Source organism: Haliotis cracherodii, unplaced genomic scaffold (assembly GCF_022045235.1).
Source record: "Haliotis cracherodii isolate W230 unplaced genomic scaffold, xgHalCrac1.p SCAF_19, whole genome shotgun sequence".
Classification (NCBI taxonomy): Eukaryota; Metazoa; Mollusca; class Gastropoda; order Lepetellida; family Haliotidae; genus Haliotis; species Haliotis cracherodii.
This window is the reverse complement of record NW_027266274.1, coordinates 19,969,950-19,991,799: the sequence shown is the minus strand read 5'-3', so window position 1 is coordinate 19,991,799 and position 21,850 is coordinate 19,969,950. Positions and strand designations below refer to the sequence as shown.

Genomic DNA, 21,850 nt, shown 5'->3' with positions numbered 1-21,850 from the left:
GTGCTCATGATGTCAATCACTGGATTGTCTGGTCCAGACTCGATTATTTACGGACCGCCGTCATATAGATGGAATATTGCTGAGTGTAGCGTTAAACAAACAAACAAACAAACAAACAAACAAACAAACGAACAAACTGTACAGGTAGACAGCTCGGTTAGCTGTATATTTAATTTAGCGTGTCACTAGTATGACGTCATCCCGTTCATTGTGATGTAAAACAATAAATCAGAGTGAGGTCAGAGTCAGACAGCGAAATACGAAAATATCAAGCACGCTGTGGTCCCTAAAACTTGAAGTACAGTTTCTTTGTCGAGAACACTTTGAAAATTGTCTTAACAATAACTCTCCATTTTGTAACATTAAGTGAACAGATCATTTCTTTAGAATGACCATGGACAACTATTGAGATAAAAGGTTTTTATCTTCATCTTGGCTGTTTCAATAGGAGTTGGATGAACCAGTCACAATCGAGTCATTGGGGTTCAAGCCACAGTCAGCATACGTTTGTCTTCTTCATTTGAAAACGTTTCCATTCTATTTCTCTATGCCAAAGTCACGTGGTACAAACGTGCAACCATGTCCGCCTGAAATGTCAATCAATGTCACTGAATGAAATACATCATTATGTATAACAGTAAAATACTGACAGGAATCCACGAACCTGGAGACTATGATATTGTTAGACTGACATCGGGGGTTAACATAGGAGACAAACTAACAAATATTTAACTTTAACCACATGAGATGTTGCAAATTGTACCAAGTTGCCGGCGCTTTGGAATGTTCACAGCATTTTAGTCAACGTTAAGCGAGAGATTTTCGGCTATATTGGGCACCATTGATTATTTGGCGCTGTAGGAGCCTTCAGAACTACGTACTCAAACTGTCAGGTCGATTCCTAAAGAACACGTGCCCTACCAATCAATAATATCAGCATAGAGTAAGTATACATGACGGACTCTGATGAGTCGGTGTCATTACGTTAACACAACATTGTGCAATCAGTGTTTTTAATAAAGTGCTGGTTTCACTGTGTAAACTCTTGCTGTCATTGCCGTAATCGACAATTACTGACAGATACTGTAGGAAAGGTAAAGCTCCAAATACGTTTGTTTGCATACATCTTTTTCTAAAATATTTTGAATCAGCCCGTAACCCAGTTTTGTGTTAAGTTTGCATGAATAGAAAACATATTCCGCAAACAATGTAACATAACAGTACGAATTTTTCAGTTTTCATTTATTATATTTTTATGACTACGTGCTTGTATCGTTATCTACCGTGAAGTTGTCCGATTTTCGATCACGAACGCTGATACTACTTAATTTCGTTTATCCGACATACTCGTTAATCCGACATAATCATATGCAACCAACCATGTCGGATAAACGGTACTTGACTGTATAATAATTGTTTATCTTACTTTGTCAATGGAATGCATGAAGATAAACTCGTAACCTTTGGCAATCTGGTGAAATACAGGCCACACGCTAGAGAGCGATACCAGCAGGAATAAACTGCCGACCAAAACAAAGTACATACTTGAAAGCTGGGTTTCATCAAAAAGTTCCTCCAGTGAGGAGACTTCTCTGTGGTGGGGTCATGTCAGATTAAAACCTCAATATACATTACTACTAAGGAATCAACCTTTGGTTTGTCCTAGGAAATTCTCTTAAAAATAGTTATGCTTCAGAATCCTGAAAACAAAATTAAAAAGTTGTCTGCCTTTAAAATTAGATTGTTACAAGGTCATTTTGTTAAATAATATTCAGTCTGATAGTTATATTTCTTAATATACCTGGCTTTGCACCTGTAGCTGAAACATCTCTATGAGTCAAATATTAATTTCAAAATAAAAACCGTGCAACAATGCATTTTTTGTTTCAAACAATTTCATTTTCTCTCCAACAGTCAGAGCCTAATAATTTTTACAAGCATTTTCGGGGTCAACTTTTGTTTCAATAAAATCCTAGCCCCTACCACCACCCTTTAATATCAAATGGTCATTCCCTAACTATTACTTGGTGTCTCGTGGTGCAATAGAACAATCTATTCCAAAACCTGTTCCTGAATATAAAGAATGCCAATCCATTGAGGAGGCTTGGTCTTCTACGGTTGGACTAGGCACCAGGCAGGTTCCTCCTCAGTCTCTCCATGAACGAGTAATGAGATAAGCATTATCACGTCATCTCAGCATGATTTATGCATGGCCATGATGCAGATGGCATCGGTGCCATAGAGATGTATTCACAGATATTGTTTAATGGAATAATAAAACTGCTCCATTATGACATTCAGCGACAGGCGTAATGGTGTTGTGATGTTGATCAGGCAGCAAACTATGGTAACACAGAAACAACTAGGAGGATGTTTAAATTATTAATTTTTGTTTAGGTGTTTGCTTTGTACTGACAGCAGTACGATGGAAGTCGAAAGGAAAGTGAAAACTAAACGACTCACGTCATTGAAATTAAAAGCCATGCATAGTGTGAACCCAGCGTTAAACCCAACTCACTCACTCACTTAATGCGTAAGGAAAGTCCAAGGTAAGGTATGTCGTTTACTAGAGTAATAGCCGAGAGCATATGTATGAGGATGCCAACCCCGTTTTAGTACGCTGTATACCAAACTTTGTCAAGTAGCATTCCGGAAGCCTCAGAGCAGTACGCTGTATGCCAAACTTTGTCAAGTGGCATTCCGGAAGCCTCAGAGCAGTACGCTGTATACCAAACTTTGTCAAGAGGCATTCCGGAAGCCTCAGAGCAGTACGCTGTATACCAAACTTTGTCAAGTGGCATTCTGAAAGCCTCAGAGCAGTACGCTGGATGCCAAACTTTGTCAAGTGGCATTCCGGAAGCCTCAGAGCAGTACGCTGGATGCCAAACTTTGTCAAGAGGCATTCCGAAAGCCCGAGAGCAGTACGCTGTAAGCCAAACTTTGTCAAGAGGCATTCCGGAAGCCTCAGAGCAGTACGCTGGATGCCAAACTTTGTCAAGAGGCATTCCGGAAGCCCCAGAACAGTACGCTGGATGCCTTTAAATGTTTATCTGGTTAGCGGATGTCAATATTTCAATGTTGAATTTATGATTCGTGCAGAGAATAACAAATCAATAAAATTGTTACCCCTAAGCTTTTGAGCACGCATTGTCAGGCATTCCATGTGAAAATCCCAGAATATTATACCACCCTTGAACACTGATATGGCCCGAGAGTTCTTAAATTGGATTCCAAGACCAAATAAGTGGTATGCTTGATGGCTAGAGGGAGCAGGTTTGCACCCTCATGTATCGTGCTACCAAAACCAAGGCGCGCAAGGTTTCAATGCAAAACTCAAATAGTGTTAAATCCTTTTTGTAAAAACCGGGCATACATCCACCAACATCCAGTCGGATATACAACTTAGAAGCAGTAGTAGTAGTAGAAAGTAGTAGTAGTAGTAGTAGTAGTAGTAGTAGTAGAAGTAGAAACAGTAGTAGTAGTAGTAGTATTAGCTGCAGCAATAGTAGTAGTAGTAGTAGTAGTAGTAGAAGAAGCAGCAGTTGAAACGAAACAGTAGTAGTAGAAGCTGCAGCAATAGCAGTAGTAGTAGAAGCAGAAGCATTAGTAGTAGTAGGAGCAGCAGCAGAAACAGTAGTAGTACTAGTAGCAGTAGCAATAGTAGTAGTAGTAGTAGTTGTAGTAGAAACGGCAGTTGAAACAGTAGTAGTAGTAGTAGCTGTATCACTAATAGTAGTAGAAGTAGCAGCATTAGCAGTAGTAGAAGAATCAATAGAAACACTAGTAGTAGTAGTAGTAGTAGTAGTAGTAGTAGTGGTAGAAGAAGTAGTAGCTATAGAACTACTAGTAGTAGTAGTTCTAGCTGCAGTTGAAGCAGTAGTAGTAGAAAGTAGTTGTAGTAGTAGTAGTTGTAGTAGTAGTAGTAGCTGCAGGAATAGTAGTAGTAGTAGCAGCAGTTGAATCAGTAGTAGTAGTAGTAGTAGTAGTAGTAGTAGTAGTAGTAGTAACAGCAACAGTAGTAGTAGTAGGAGGAGGAGGAGAAGTAGCAACAACAATACCTTGGCAAGAAGGGTAACATTTATTTTCCCCCTCCCCAGGACAATGTCAAGGGAACGCTACCACCAACAACTGCGGGGAGTGTTACGGCGGCACCACTGGTCGCAACATCACCTACGGAGTGGACAGTTGTAACGGGCAGTGTATGAGCAGGCCCGGCTACGCCACCAGCACCGACTGCAACAACGAATGTAACGGAACAGCCATCATAGACAGCTGCTCAGGGCAATGTGTGGGTGAGTAGATGTGAGATATTATAATGATATTTTGATTTTTATTCTTATTATGAAATATGCACCCGGACAACAAGTCGTGTTGTATCATTATTGTGTGAGTCTTGGCGTCCTTTCCAGCTCCTTCGCTGCTCACTTAAATCAAGGTTTCAAAATGCCAATGATTCATCGTATACTTTTATGACCCGTGAAGATCCGGGGTAGTATAGGTCTTCAGCAACCCAAGCTTGCCATAAATGGCGACTAAGAGAATCGGGTGGTCAAGCTCGCTGGCGTGGCGGATGCATGTCATCGCATCCCATTTTGAGTAGATCGATTCTCATGATGTCAATCACTGAATTGTCTGGTCCAGACTTGATTATTTAAACAACAAACAAACAAACAAACTTTAATAGATTTTAGTTGATATATTAACGCAGTAAAACCAGGACCAGAAATATGGTGCTGTTAACACAGAGGTCCGAGTAAGTGAGTGTCCGGTTAAGACAGATTCCACTGCACGTGTGTTTCCACAACTCATTTGACTTCCTCATGGGCGGCTGAATCCAATACGTGAGAGCAGATAAACTGGGTTTTTTAGCACCATGTAATTTCAGACATATCGTAACTAACCACTTTTCTCACAGATCCTAATGGGACGTGTCCTGTTACGCATGGCTTCAACTCATTATTTATTTTACTTCATGAATATTTCTTATCTGTGTTTATATATCACATCAATCAAAACAGTTCTGTCGCTGTTAATATCAAGGCTGAAATTCGATCGTACCTTAGCGGCAAGAATACCACAAATTGTACAATCAATCATTCAGAAAATTCAGCCCGTTGATAGCCACGATAAAAATGTCTATGAGTTTTATACAATCCTTGTTTGGATTGATGTGTCTGCCAATCATTTCCGTTTGGTGGTTTACAATCACTTCACATGGAGAAATTATGCTTTATGAAAAACATTCGCAAAATTGAGTAAAGAGGAAAAGCAGAAACGCAAACAACAAGCTGCGTTATTTATTTGTAATGTACCCCTCGGGCTGAGTCGTGTTGTGTCGATCTTGTATAATCTAACCTGGATCAAGGAGGACGCTTCGACCAAATCATAGCAATATGAAATTGTTAGTCTCTAAATTATACATATTTTATCCCCCAGGGCTGCTCAATGATTTCATAAATAACACGAATACTGAAAACATCAACTGTGCAATACTGGGGAATTATGGAGTTTAACCCCGCTGGGGGCTTTTTTAATCTTATCACAGTGTGTCAGCTAAATGTGGGACAAAAACCGAGTGACACAGGCTGTTGTCGCTTGTCACTATGAAGCCGATAGAACAGGTATCGTGTCGTAGCCCAAGGTCAGGATCAGGATGATACGAACATTGAAACCCACACCCCAACAGATCCTGGTTTGACAAAGGGAAGCAACTGTGCATATCGAATTATATGCCACAGTGCTTCTTTGTAAGGCCAGGTTCACACAGTGACGATTGTGGCTCCCGTTTGAGATCAGACAGCGGTACGACACGAAAAGTGAATAAGTCGGATAACTATCCTGGAATGTCCTATCATTGTCTTAACGTAGTCGTATACGTTCGTAACAGAGCCACGGATCGGGAAAGGTCCAGAGAGGTCGGCCAAGCACTCCCGACAGTCAGGTGCGTCCCGTAACATTCGGGAACCTCAACCGATTTTGTCTAGTCGAATTACAATCGTGACTATGTCGTGACAGATTCTGCTGTATCGGATCAAAATCGTAACAATGTCCTATGTTGTCAGGGCGGTGTCCTGTGGATCGGACGCTGTCGTGATGAACGGTCATGAATTGTTCATTGCTGTTTCTTGTCGATTGAGTCCAGATTGCGTCCAGATCTTGCCGAATGCGAACCGTCTTTGTCGGTTCACTGTCCGGTCACTGTATGATCTCTGTCGGATCACATTCGGGAGAATCGGGACGCTGTCGGGACAGCTTCGATCGTGTTTTACCATGCGAAAGATACAAATCGGATCAGATTCAGATTGAGAACGGGAGAATCGGGACGAATTCGGTTGGAAACGGCTGAATCGGGACACTTCCCCAACAATATCTCGATGTTTGTGAATTTCCCGCCGCGAATCACAGGATCTTGATCTGACTTTTGACACATTTTAATCAAGAACGGCAGTAGAAATCCCGAATGTGTGACTGGTCCCTTAGAACTGACATACATTTACACTGGTGAATGAACTCTATGGACTACAAACAGAGCTCACGCTCTTTTTCCTTGTCGCGACATACATATGTGTAGACTGTGTCATTTCATTTCATGATTTATTTATACTGTCGACTCAGTGTGTTACATTTTTCTGAAGCTTATCCAAGAATCTCCCATAATACCCACGATTGTGAAATATCAATGACGTCATTAACACGTCCAATCACTCAGCTGCATCTGGTCCGGATCAATTCTCTTGTTTCTAAAATCACAAAACATAACTTGATATGGGGCTTCTTTACCAAACTACGACTAAACCCTAGAAATAACTATATATATTTACTTGACTAAACATAGCTTAATATGTTTTCACGGAGCATTGTTTCACTGAACTAAACATGATTCAACATTACTCAACTTAGCTACAAAAAGAAATATGTCTTACATTGTTCTCTGCAAAGATTGCTGATGGCAATGGAAAACAGTTGTCGGTTATATTTATTAACGTCACTAAATGTGATTTACTTTAACTGAACAGTGACTAAACATTCTCAAACTTTTTAATGGCGCTCGGTTCCAAATTAAAATAAAAGGTCCTCCTCTACATTGGGACTACATCAAATTTCAAACCACAGTAGGTTTATCTTCTAAATGAACATGTCTTTGTGAACACCTGGTGTCATCACTATTCGATAGTGCTTCATAAACACCTGGTGTCATCACTATTCGATAGTGCTTCATAAACACCTGGTGTCATCACTATTCGATAGTGATTCATAAACACCTGGTATCATCACTATTTGATAGTGATTCATAAACACCTGGTGTCATCACTATTGATAGTAATTCATAAACACCTGGTGTCATCACTATTTGATAGTGCTTCATAAACACCTGCTTATGATATACAGCCGAACCCCGATATCTCGAACATAGCCAGACCGTGCTGTAACTTCGACGAAACGAGGTATGGATACTCAGACCCAGAGCAAAACGATTGCATACTGGAGACATCGAAAACACAACACGTGTGATCATGACGCATTGAAATGTATTTCACAGGCAATGATCAATAACACTTGTAATAAGATATGTACGGTGGTATTTCATGTTACATTGACAAAACATCACATGCACATTATTAAGCACAGAAGCAATCTGAAATCAACAGCTTCTGAACGAGTGGCACGTGGACATTGAATTGCTCACATCATGTTGCAGTACAGAATGTGAAGTTAGATATAACAAAGAGGGTGATGCATATAAGGGATATCGGACTGGTTGCCTTTTCAGAACAATAGACGTTTAATGTGATTACATGTATTTGGGTAAATACAAATTAGGGAATGAAAAATGACGAAAAAGACACATCTCATGTTTATTCAAATATAACAATGTTTAACAATTTGTATCATAATTTGACACATGTTTAGTACAGCTGTCACAGTTCATGACAATGTAAGCAGGTGCGAGGCAGCCTCTGCATAATGGAAGACATCCATGTCAACAGTCTGCTGTCTGGGTTTCAGTAGATTCAGGCTTCTGTTAATGCCTGTGTATTTCTTTTCTGTGTATTGCACTTTTCAACCTGCCCAGTGTTTTAACAACATCACACTGCCTGCAGGCAGCATCAAAGAAATCTATACCGTTTTCACAAATCTCCCGGTGAGATATTTGTATTCAGTTTACTGAAACTTTACTTTACTAAAACCACAAAGTGTCACACTCGCCTCAAGCATGTAAAGTTAATGATAGGACATGGCAAGTAGCGTCCCGCGGTTTCATTCCTATAATTGCCTTTGATTAGCAATGTTTGATATATCAATGGACTCTATATTAAAAACAAACCCTTAAGATTACGGAAAGGGCAGTGTTGGTTATTTTAACTAAATCAATCACTACGAGAGACCGAGGCTGGAAGTACAAGCTGGAGGCGCCAGAGATTGCAAACTCTGAGACATGGCAAGTTTTGTGATGTGATATTCAGGTAATCGTGACAGTTGTGAGGGACGTAGTCTGACACACTGACGTAATGTGCCTTGAAAACAACAAATAATAAGTTTGTGGAAGGATGTGTAGGGGCCGTGCATTGAAACATAGCACCTAAATCTAAACGGTTCCGAGAAATATAACCACTGATACTGAAGGATTTAAGATTATTTTGCTTGAAAGTCAAACCTTCAGAAAGTTCATAGGTCAATTTTCAACCTTAATATGCACATAAATACCTTAGGGAAAAAGAGAGGAGTTACGTATATTAAAGAAAACAGTTTCAGTTCGTCTAAGGCTCCGCAATTAGCGTTGCACATTTATGCCCCTTTGGCGAGCCAGGATCCTCTGATATTTGATTCGAATCCAAGATTAGCTTTTTTATGAAACTTGGTTCCTTACCCCCAATCATGGGTTTCACCGAAGTGGTAAACGTGGTTTCAATACCACATAATGATGACACGACTTGATATTACTGAAGTTTGCTCAATGTGACGTCACACTCACTGATACAGTTTGTCCGAGAAACAAACTAACGTGGAATAGTTCATACACATTGTAAACCCTTTTTTCATGGTAAAATGTGTCATTTGTTACAGGTGGGTCAACGGGCAAAAGTGCTGCAGATTTCAGAGACTGCAACAATAATTGCAACGGCACCAGTGTCAACGACACATGTGGTTTCTGTGTAGCAGCGTCGGCGGCGGCCGGCGTCACAGGGAGTCAATACAAAGACTGCAACAACGACTGCTATACGCCAGGTAAGTGAGAACGAAGCACACGTGTGATGCATATCATTACAACATGCAGAAAAACATCAACCATGTCTCGCGTCCCGAGAACATCCGGGTTCCAATTGGCCTTCAGCAACCAGTGCTATTCGTTAGAAGCGACTAACAGGATCCGATGGTCTGGCTCCCTGATTTGGTTGATGCATGTCATCGTATCCCAGTTGCCTGAATTGATGCTCATGGTATCAATCACTGGATACACAACAAACAAAATACACAGGTTTGACATGGGTTCAATGTGTGAATACTGTTACTTAAAGCTGGAATTACGCAAGAATTTCGAGTTTCACCGAAATTGCTTTGAGCAATTCCAATTCACCTATTTAAACAATGAAGGCCAATGGAGCCATATGTTTATGGTTAAAATGTTGACCAATCGTGCCCACTCGTCATATTCCGCTACCTATACCTCGGACAGCAAGTGCGTTTTTTATTGAACGAATTAATATCTTAACATTGACACATCAAGCATTTGTGTAGCGCTTACATGTCTCCGTACCCTTTGCACTACAAGATCCTTCTGCATGAAGTTCCCACGGGCCGCCGACGTATTGTTGTAAGATTGCAGAGTGTAACGCTAATTTAAACAACAAAAAAGACATTGTTGTCATGGGGATCTCTGTACAATAAGAACAATCGATTTACATGCATTGTATCGTACATAAAATCAATACATTAAAATTTATATATTGACTTAAACTTGCGAGAACTGCCTTTTGAATCCAGTGTAAATCCCCGGAAGGTAGAACTTGCTGACTCCGCGTCTCGCCACCACCAGTCAATACATTCCACCGCTCTGTTAAGTGAGTAGTGAGTCTCGCCACTACCCGTCAATACATTCCACCGCTCTGTTAAGTGAGTAGTGAGTCTCGCCAGTAAACGTCAATACATTCCACCGCTCTGTTAAGTGAGTAGTGAGTCTCGCCACCACCCGTCAATACATTCCACCGCTCTGTTAAGTGAGTAGTGAGTCTCGCCACTACCCGTCAATACATTCCACCGCTCTGTTAAGTGTGTAGTGAGTCTCGCCACCACCCGTCAATACATTCCACCGCTCTGTTAAGTGAGTAGTGAGTCTCGCCACCACCCGTCAATACATTCCACCGCTCTGTTAAGTGAGTAGTGAGTCTCGCCACTACCCGTCAATACATTCCACCGCTCTGTTAAGTGAGTAGTGAGTCTCGCCACTACCCGTCAATACATTCCACCGCTCTGTTAAGTGTGTAGTGAGTCTCGCCACTACCCGTCAATACATTCCACCGCTCTGTTAAGTGAGTAGTGAGTCTCGCAACCTTTCGTCAATACATTCCACCGCTCTGTTAAGTGTGTAGTGAGTCTCGCCACCACCCGTCAATACATTCCACCGCTCTGTTAAGTGAGTAGTGAGTCTCGCAACCTCTCGTCAATACATTCCACCGCTCTGTTAAGTGAGTAGTGAGTCTCGCCACTACCCGTCAATACATTCCACCGCTCTGTTAAGTGAGTAGTGAGTCTCGCAACCTCTCGTCAATACATTCCACCGTTCTGTTAAGTGAGTAGTGAGTCTCGCCACTACCCGTCAATACATTCCACCGCTCTGTTAAGTGAGTAGTGAGTCTCGCCACTACCCGTCAATACATTCCACCGCTCTGTTAAGTGAGTAGTGAGTCTCGCAACCTCTCGTCAATACATTCCAACGTTCTGTTAAGTGAGTAGTGAGTCTCGCCACTACCCGTCAATACATTCCACCGCTCTGTTAAGTGAGTAGTGAGTCTCGCAACCTCTCGTCAATACATTCCACCGTTCTGTTAAGTGAGTAGTGAGTCTCGCCACTACCCGTCAATACATTCCACCGCTCTGTTTAGTGAGTAGTGAGGTGTGTGTGGTTTAGTCAGCCGTTTTTTACTCACGGAAGTTGAATAAGTGAGTATGATTATACGCCGCATCCGTTCACGACATGGAATTCATACTTTGTACCTATGTAGGGAAATGAACACTGGGCTTCTGCACGAACACTCTAACCACTAAGCCACCCCATCACTCCTTAACAACCTAGATACCACATGACACAACTCAATAAAGATATCTGCTAGAGTATCAAATGCTCAAACCATGTGAAGATCCAGAATGGAATCGGTCTTTAAAAGGCAGCCATGATTGTCGTAAGAGGTGATTAAAGGGATCGGGTGGTTAGGCTTTCTGACTTGGTTGATGCATGTTATCGTATCAAAATTGCGTGGATCGATCGCGATGCTCATGATGTCAATCACTGGATCGTCTGGTCCAGACTCGACTATTTACAGATCGCCGTCATATAGCTGGAATATTGCTTGGTGGGGCGTTAAATAACAAACAAATCAAAACCAAATGCTCAAATATATGAAATCAGGCAATCAGCACTGTAAGCGAGGCAAGTTGCGGTCTTCCTCAGCCTGTAGTGTTCCTGTACACGTCCCTTGACGGTGAGTATGGTGGTTTAACAATGCTACCTATCCTCCAGGTACACTGGCTCAGATGGCATCCAACAACACGTGCCAGGTGTGTGTCGGCGGCTCGACAGGCAACGCGGCAACAGCGGGAATGGACGCTTGCGGCGTCTGTAGCGGCGACAACTCCACCTGTACCGACTGTAGCGGAACTGTGAATGGGCAAGTACCATACATCTTGATTTTGTTCCGATTCCATTTCTGACGAGATTCCTTGTATTTTCCACGAAATCTTTCATCCCAAACCTTAAAATTCAGTCGAAACTTGTAACCCGCTATTGACCAAAACATAATTTACCTACATATTTAAGAAATAAACGACTCATGGTCGTTGTTTCTCGTACAATAAAACTCTGCAGGTTTATTCTCCGTTCATTATTTTATTGTGCGATAAACAACGACCACGTGTCGTTTATTTCTTATATTATTTTTCAATATTATGTACAGCATCTTTAAGGATGTTGATACAATGTACAAGCTTCAGAAATATTTACCTATTTTTTGATAATGATGACTCCCTGAATGGAATCCGACTTTGGAAATGTCGGACAAGACCATTTTACGAACAGGTGGGTTAAGTTTGATATATTTCCGCATATTCTTACGTTCCTTACGTCGATTAACTGTACCTTTTCTCCCAATACCGATGGTCACATCTTTCCCACTTGTGGATGCGGTCATTCGGCCGCTACGTTTATGTGCATAGCCCAGCCACGTCTATAGTATTTCATGCTGGTTTAACATTGTTTAATACAAATTAAATAATAGTACAGTTGTGTGGCTGTGTAGTGTAAGCTCCCCCTCCTTCATCACGTGATGAAGGACGAAAGAGTGATAACATGTTTAGACGTCAATAACAGTTCAGTAGACTTGTCCGACATTTTGAATTTAAAGTATGGCGCAGTGTGTGAACGTACCCAATTAAGCTAAGTCAGTGTATTGATAGTCATTGGGTAATGCCGACAGAACATTGTTAGGTGTTGATTGCATCTGAAGACACCCAACGTGCGTGATGTCAACCATTAAGACAACAGAACTTAAAACACCGCACGGGCTGGCTCGCTGATGGTGTCAATTACCAGTTCGTCACTCCGTGACCAAACCTGCTGGTCACCACTTGATTGTTTTCGCCTTAGTAATTTTCTCAAGCATTATTTACGAAAACACTTTCAATGCCAGACTTCTGTGTGTGTAGTGTTGATGCCAGACTTCTGTGTGTGCGGTGTTGATGCCAGACTTCTGTGTGTGCAGTGTTGATGGCAGACTTCTGTGTGTGCGGTGTTGATGGCAGACTTCTGTGTGTGCGGTGTTCATATTATGGTGTATGGATTTCCGCAGTTTCGCCGTGCAAAGTCTTTTGCTTCCATTAGGTGTACCAAACCCAGAAGGGTACCTTCATCAGACAAATCGCTGAGCACTTGTCTTGTGAAGGTACCTTCATGGGTTTGGCCATCTTCCTGAGGCAAGAGAGTTAACTGACTTTAAAAGTCCAGTTTCCATCCTTGCCGAACTAGGCTGGAATACTGGGCTCGATCGTAGCGCCACCAGTGGCTATTACCAGTTATGTCCCTTCTAAGCCGCTCATATGGACCAATTAGATTCCACCTCTCGCATCACTTGCGTTTGCTTCACACAAAATGCTGGCTCCGAGTCAGGACGATCTGATCGATAATCAAGATCTATATTGTGATAAAACGGGTCTTACATCGCGAAATGCATCAAATCACGTGAGCACCTTGATTAAAAACATGAAAAGATGTGGATGCTGACAACGAGTTGGCGGTGCAGATGCTTTGCAAATCCTGTAATCGACCGAAATCTGCACGACAGTTTACGAACCGGATTTCGATTTCGGTGCGCGATTTTGATTGGACTATACATAGACTCGTTAGTCTAGCCAAACTGTAACTCCATAATACCAGCCTAGTTCGGCAAGGGTGGAAACTGGACTTTTATAGTCAGTTAACTCTCTTGCCTCGGGAAGATGGGGTTTGGCATGCAAAATGGACGCAACCAATTTCGTCTAAAATGGTGAAATTGGCAAAGAGTTATCTCCCATAGTGGTACCAGGTTCCGCTGCTCTTGGCACTTCCTGGTTATAATTCTCCATGTATCAGCACCGTGCCTGTGCTCGTACGTTTCACCAGAGATCTTTGCATATGGCAGGTGATGTACCAAAATGTGAAACGCTTCCTCTCTCAGTTGACATCCTGTGATAAATTGAAGCAATGTTTATAGCGTTGATGAAGCTGAACTCTCTCACAAGTGAAATTTGTACATTTTGCACTTTTTGCGAAAAGTCCGTTCATGTCCTCTTGGTGATGCAAAGCGACACTCACTGGGCAAGTAATATAAGTCAGGTTAGACAGATCTCCATTCCTCTGAATGTTTAATCGAATTCATAACAACTGTGTTGTGGCTGATTAAAATAGTAATATCAGTCTTTAAAAAACTGCTGGACTGGTTTCATGTCGTGTTTGACACAGACCACTGAAATCGATGAATATTTTTATACTTGTTTTTTTTTCTAAAACCAACATCTTATTTAACAAACCTCAATTCCGAAATGATGTTACTACGTTCCTAGAATACACCAAAGCATAGTATCACGAAATCTAGTGCCCGACACGCAAGACTTACATGAAATATACAAGCATTGCCGTACACTGTTCCAAGTAAGTGATTGATTTCCTGGTTGTTGATTACAAGAATGTCGCTATATTAATAATTAAATGTGTTCCTTCTCGTTGTCCAGTAGGTAACCGGGAGCCATCTCTGTTTGTGTAGTTCTGTATCGGGGACAGCTATTGGGGCTATCTTCATTCAGGGCAATTGTAACATCGCATGTAATGTGATGACAGGGTTGCTCCGGGCAGCGGCAGTTCTTCTAACTTAGATGTTTTGTTTATTGCCTGGCATTTTTGCTGTGGCTTGGAAGTAGAAGAAATGCCCGGACTGATGGAATTACATCCAAGTTTAATCTACATCTTGATTGTCATTATTGTGATCTGCTGTTATCACTTATCTCTTCATTATGCCGAAAATCACTGTAAAGCCCATACATATTCCGTGAACACTAAGCACATTATTATGTCATCTGCACGACTCCTTCGAGTGTTATAGCAACATTCTATTACAATATGTAACAGTAAAAGTCATATGTCGATAATTTAGTATGGCGATAAATGACAAAATGTAAAGTAAAATATATTAACTACAAATTAGCTATTGCGAACTATTGTTTTGATTTCAAACACACGCGCACCGCATCCCCCCACCCCCACCCCCTCGCCTCAGCATCCCACGTATGTTGCTAACCCTGATAAAACAAGTCTGGGTCAGTGTTGCAAGTTTTGCATCAGGAGTACATTCAGCAATAAATTTTCAATCGATTCACATTATGCAGGTGCGCCATTAACTTGTCTAAGCTACTTTAATCGTTTCAGTGACATTACCAAGATTCCGACATTGCAAGATTACCGAATCATTTGTCATAAGGCTTATACGTATTTTCACATGAGTAGTCTAGGTGATGGCGAGGTTTGCTAACTACAGGGGTCCGAATAAACGGGGTATAACTGTAAACTCGCTCATCGATTACAAAGTAGGTCGATAGTTACATGAAACCGCGCAAGTGTGTGCGACGTCTCGCTGGTTTCTAAGCTAATGTTTTCGTGGATACTGGGAAATGTAATTAAGGAGAGTTATCAATACATTTTATTTGATTTAACTTAGCGGCGCTCCTTGACTTATAAAATCTCCCGTGAAATTGACACCTGTTGCATCATAGTTCTATTTACTTTGAGGTGAGAGCGATGGGGTAGCCTTGTGGTTAAAGCGTTGGACCCATGTTCGACTCCAAACATGGGTACAATGTAGAAGCCCATTTCTGGTGTTCCCTGTCGGGATATTGCTGGAATATTAGCCTTTGCTTCAATAACAGTGTGGTTGTAGGACTTCGACAATGCTCATACTAATGGTTGTGGTAAACAAATCTACCATAAATACATGACACTTTTTTTTCTTTCTTTTTTTTTCTTTTTTTTTAATTTATTTTTTTAAAAGAAGTTGCTATCCACAACAAAGTGTCATGTATTCATGTTCTCCAAACTTCTAATTGGCTATCAAAGACTTAAATCTGCCATAGCTGAAATCGACACTACTACACAAAGGTAATACACGTAACACACGAACAGCTTTTCGCTATTCCCTGTACATCTCACCGTTATCTGAAGGGCTAACTACAATAAAGACCCCCGTGACCACGGTTCATCACAGGTATACACAAAGTCAACGTACGCCCATTGTATCCGTGTTATAAATAACTCATGGTTGATATTTGACTAATACATGTATAAATATGTGTTCTCCCGTAAAGATCCGGGTAAGAATTGATATTCAGCAACCCATGCTTGTCGTAAGAGGCGTCTAACGGGATCGGGTGGTCAGGCTTGGTTTCTTGGTATGTCATTGTTTCTCAATTGCGTTGATCGATGATCATGACCCGACTCGTTTGCAAACCGCCGCCATGTAGCTGGAATATTGCTGAGTGTGGCGTTAAACAAGAAACACTTTTTGCTACCCGGAAGTTAAGCAGGTTGCGGCACGTGTTTGTGCAGGTATAACTAAACTTGGTTTTCCAAGAACTACATTGATTCGTTAATTGTTCACCCACAGGAGACGTGCTTATACATGGATGATTTCTTTGAAATATTCGTTTATTTTCTAGTCAAGCATAAACACAGGCGATCTATTACGTTCAGACTAAGTGGATCCATTCAAGTATTTCAAAACTGTTCTAGTTGTCGACCGTCTGCAAATGGGGAAAACGATTACCCTGTTTTGTTAAGAATTACCTTTTGTTAAGAATCTTCCCTGGGGAGACATTACGAAATCACGCATATTTTAACCGTTCTTTCAACGATCCACTATTTATTCGCGAATTGACATTTCGGTTGTGAGTTGCCCCATTCTCAGTTATCATTGCCAGTCATTATAATTTAAGTTAACATTGTCATATATAATTGTCATTTATCATTGTCAGTTATTTTATTTGAAGGTATCATTGTCAGTTATTTTATTTTGAGGCATTATTGTCAGTTATTTTATTTTGAGGTATTATTGTCAGTTATCATTATCATTTATCATTTCTGTTATCATTCAATTTATTAGTTATCATTGTCATTTATAATTGTCAGTTAATTATTTTGAGGTCTTATTGTCAGTATTCATTGTCATTTAACACTATCATTCATCATTGTCAGTTATCATTGTCATTTCTAGATTTCATTCATCATCATCAGTTAATTATTTTCAGTATCATTGTCAGTTAATTATTTTCAGTATCATCCTGAAAGAACGTAACATTTAATATACAAACGCAATAAAAGTACAGGGGTGGTCCCTCCCTGAATCCGCGTCACAGTACTCACTCATAACACAGGCTCACCGAATTGGTCGTATCTTAATTGTGTCGATCGATACTCATGATGTGAATCATTGGATTGTCTGGTCCAGACGCGATTATTTACAAACTGCCGTGAGTCATTAAACAACAAACCAAAAAAACACTCAATGTTATTGTTATTGATGCCACATTGCATGTTTGGACAGAACTACGCAAATCGATGTTAAGAAATTGAACTCGCTGCGCTTGATCGCTTCATATAAGGGTGTTATTTTACAACTGATTGATTGTTCCCCTGGCAAACACAGTAAATGTTTTGTCAACAGTCGCAACAAGTTGCAACTGATTGCTGTTTCGTGGAAAATGCCTGGCTTGGCAAACTGCATGCCTCACACCTGACCTGCTGTTGGAGCCATGTGTTGCCCGGGTGATATATCAACATACAATGGGTGGCCAAGCACCATAGTGCAGCGTTTCCTCCCTTAGCAATGTCAGGACGCACTGGTTGTTGGTTGGAATCCCAAGCTCACTCTGATTGTGCTGTTTGATCTGTTAGCACTGAACCCGCGCTCGTGCGTTTCATTGTTAAACACCACCGTCAAGATCCAGGGTTAGAATTGGTCTTCCGCAACCAAGCTTGGACAAGGTCTCTGACTTGGTTGATGCATGTCATCGTATCCCATCGATGCTCATGATCTCAATCACTGGATTGTCTGCTCCAGACTCGATTATTTCGAGAGCGCCGCAATAAATAACCGCAAATATGCTGAAGTGCTACACTTATGATGTTAAATATATATAGTGAAATCAGTAACTAAAATAACACAATATTAGAATACATGATTCCTTTTAGAATTATAGTTTAAGATTTAATTTCTTCGGACCATTGCATTAAAATTCTTCCATGTTATTTTGGGGGTATTTTCAACTGGAATGGCCTGAAGATTACGGGAAAAAAATGTGCTTATAAAGGTAAAAGCAATGATTTTAGCTTCTGCATGAAAGAAATTGTCAAGTGAAACAGGAAATACAAAAGAAATTGTAAGTCATCATGTCTTGTAATGGTTTATCGCAAAATTAAAATTTACTTCGAGTCTGTTTACTCCTGTTCGTTCACCTGTTTCTTTTTAAGATAGTACCTTCGTTTGTTTGTTTGTTTGTTATTCAACGCCGCACTTCACAATATTCCAGCTATATATTTGACGGCGGTCTGTAAATAATCTGGACCAAACAATCCAGTGACTGACAACATGGGCATCGATCCACGCAATTGGGATATGATGACGTGCATCAAACCACCCGATTCCGTTAGTCGCCTCTTATGACAAGCATTGTCGCCATTTACGGCAAGCATGGGTAGCTGAAGACCTATTCTACCCGGAGCTTCACGGCAAACATGCATTGCTGAAGACCTATTCTACCCTGGATCTTCACGGGTCTATGATAGAACTAACCATCACACTACCCTACCAGGTTGCTTCAACACTGACGCAGCTGATATTTTTTCGATTTATTTACGTGCTTTCACTGAGTCAAATACGCAGGAATGTTTTGCGTCAGGTTAAAAGCTATTTTATATAATATAATCTACAGAATAAATCAGCCAGACCATTGGACATGCATGTTTTAAGAATCTGACCGCCCGAGACCTTCGGTGTCGGTCGCTCGGGTAGTTTAAACACTGCCTCGGGACAATGACTATTATTTGGCAAACTATAATTGACTGTTGTGTCGACCATTCATTCTACAACGTTCATTACATTTCAGAGGGAAATCGATTGACCCTTGTGGGGTGTGTGGCGGTGACGGCACTACCTGTCTCGTTGTGACGTCAGTCAGCCCCGATTATGTCCCGCCACAAACCGTAAAGGTAAGATTACTTTTCACAAATTATAGAAAAAAACTACACATCTGCTTTCGTGGATTTATAGGAGCGGTGAGGTAGTTTAGTGATTATAACGTTCGCTCGTCACGCTAAAGTTCTGAGTTCGATTCCCTACATAGGTATATTGCGTGAACCACATTCCTATTACTATAGGCGGCGTAACACTATACTCACTCACACGTTGATCTAAATGGCCGATTCAAAATACGTAAACGTAGACAAGTGGATTTCCCTATTTTGACTTGTAGCATGTGTTCGCATGTTGTTTTTTCAGATGAAAAACTTACTTGCCTTTGCATGTGTTTGTGACGGGTGCCGCCAGTGGGGCAGGATACGCTGACCTTTTCGCGAACACCTGGTATCATCAGTATTTGATGGTGTTTCACAAACACATGCTCATGATACAGTCGGAATCGCACTATCGACCCTATTTCTATTGGATGCGGGAAGGAAAATTAGCTTACCCATGATGCATGTTTGTTTGTTCTTATACAGACGATCAAAGTCGGCGGCGCTGGGTTAGGTAGGGCATCCATAGAGTGTGTCGCCATTAGTCAGGCTACCAACGCTGAAACCAGTTTGACAACCATCCAGAAGACACCTCAAGAAATTACCCTATCTCTTCCCGCCGTAGCTGCAGGTGAGGCGTCAGATCCTTATACAAGCAGAAATATGGTTGATCTGAACCTTAGGAAATATATACCACAATGTAATCAGCTGATCTTTACTCTCCCGATGTCAGGGCCTCTTATCATTTTCTTTCAATCAAATTAATCTTTTCTCTTTAACTGTTTTCAGTCTTATTATTTTGTTAAAAAGTTATTCAACATTTGAGAATGTGTCAGAGAAAGACACGCTAATAATAGTTGCGAATTAAAAGTAAAGTATTGTTATTAATTGTTATTACCTGAGTACAAATATGACGACCCATTAAACAGCATATCCAGAATATGTAAACATGTATATTTTTATAAATATCAAAACATATACAGTTTGTACCCGGCAGTGTATAAAGCTATGAATATACGATACATATAGACAACGTTAATTGGTTTAGTTTTGATACGCTGCAAGATTCTGCGTACTTTTAGGGGCGGTGGGGTAGCCTAATGGTTAAAGCGTTCGCTGGTCTCACCGAAGAGCCGGGTTCGATTCCCCAAATGGATACAATGTGTGAAGTCCCCGCAGTGACATTGCTAAAATTTTGCTAAAAGCGGCGTAAATCTCACTCACTCACTCACGCTTACCTTCTGACACATGGTTCTTTTCTTCCCCTACCTGTTCCTTTATTTTTTATCTTCAGTATATGCTACAACTGTCTTAACTTCTCATTTGTCTATTTCAGCTATGTACAATATATCCTGCCGTCTTGGTTCTGCTGGATCTCTTGCCTCCACCACGGCCATTGTGACAGTGTATGACTCAAGTAAGTAAACATGTTTGTTTGTTAGTCGTTTAACGTCGTTTAACGAATATTCCATCAATATGACGGCGATCTGTAAATAATCAAGCTTGGACAAGAAATACAGTCATTGACATCTTGAGCATCGATCTTAACAATTGAAATATACATCAACCAAGTCAGCGAGCAGGACCACCCGATCCCGTTAGTCGCCTGTTATGACAAGATCCCGTTAGTCGCCTGTTATGACAAGATCCCGTTAGTCGCCTGTTATGACAAGATCCCGTTAGTCGCCTGTTATGACAAGATCCCGTTAGTCGCCTTTTATGACAAGCATAGTCGCCTCTAACGGCAAGCATGGGTTGCTGAAGACCTATTCTAACCCAGATCTTCACAGGTCTATGATAGTTCTAACCATACCCTTACAGGTTGCTTCAACACTGACGCAGCTGATATATTTTCGATGTATTTAATTACGTGCTTACAGTGGATCAAATACGCAAGCATGGGTTACTGAAGACCAGTTCTAACCCGGGATTATCACGGCTCTGAGAACATGTAAACATTTTCCTACTCTAAAAGAGCTTTGTAAGAATTAGATTACTTAACTCATGTCTGTTTCATCGAGTGAATATTTACGCCAACATCTTTCACGAATACCTCATACTGCCATTTCATACAGGAGGTTTACACGATATACGGTTGTTCTATTGGACGAAAGGTCGATCACATGACCGCTAAACCGTCGTTCATGAGCATATGGACCACAAATGTTGATACAATCGTTCATATGTTTTTCATGAGATTATATTTTGAAGTGAAATGAGTCCCACATTAGTTGGGCCGTACCCCTTGGAACCCTAAAGCCCACACGTTCATACAGGTCTGCCCTCACTCTAGGAAGGTTCATACTCCAGTGAATCCACACAAAGTGAAAGTCAGTTTTTAAATAAGTGTACAATGATTGTGACAGCTGTTTGAATGGGATTTGTTTGTTCTCGTGGCAAACATACAACTAAGACATTGACGCTTTAACATAAACTTTCTGGAAACGGTGACAAAACAACACTTCATGTTGGCGCACTCAGCCCGATAACCCTCAGACAGGTGATGTACAATCCAATCAGTTTGTATCAGAGCGGTTTAAAATTAATTGAATCGGAGCGCGGCTTTCGTCACTTTCGTGTATGGGGGCTGTTTTGTGAAACACAGGACCCGCTATTCATGTGTTCTAATCCCCGATAATGATGATCTGTGTCAGTGTCAATGTCTAACACACACAGCCACCGAGGCTTCCACAAAAATGAAAGTCCGACACTCGTCAGAGGGGTGCACAAAGTACGTGATCTGGACTACCAGTTGTCGGACCCTTTTGTGTTCATTTTTGTGGAAGCCTCGGTGTCTGAGTGGGCTAGATCGCTGACTTTGTGTAC

At 41.1% G+C, this 21,850-nt stretch overlaps 1 protein-coding gene across 1 annotated transcript in view; it reads left to right on the top strand.

The window, feature by feature from the left end:
- The window catches only part of LOC139466849 (platelet binding protein GspB-like), a 54,522-nt gene that overhangs the window by 11,418 nt on the left and 21,254 nt on the right, over positions 1–21,850 (top strand). The window contains exons 3-8 of the mRNA XM_071248587.1: positions 4,098–4,292; positions 9,067–9,228; positions 11,738–11,885; positions 18,898–19,000; positions 19,511–19,655; positions 20,361–20,441. Coding sequence (XP_071104688.1) covers positions 4,098–4,292; positions 9,067–9,228; positions 11,738–11,885; positions 18,898–19,000; positions 19,511–19,655; positions 20,361–20,441 — 834 coding nt within the window. The remainder of the gene's footprint in view (positions 1–4,097; positions 4,293–9,066; positions 9,229–11,737; positions 11,886–18,897; positions 19,001–19,510; positions 19,656–20,360; positions 20,442–21,850) is intronic.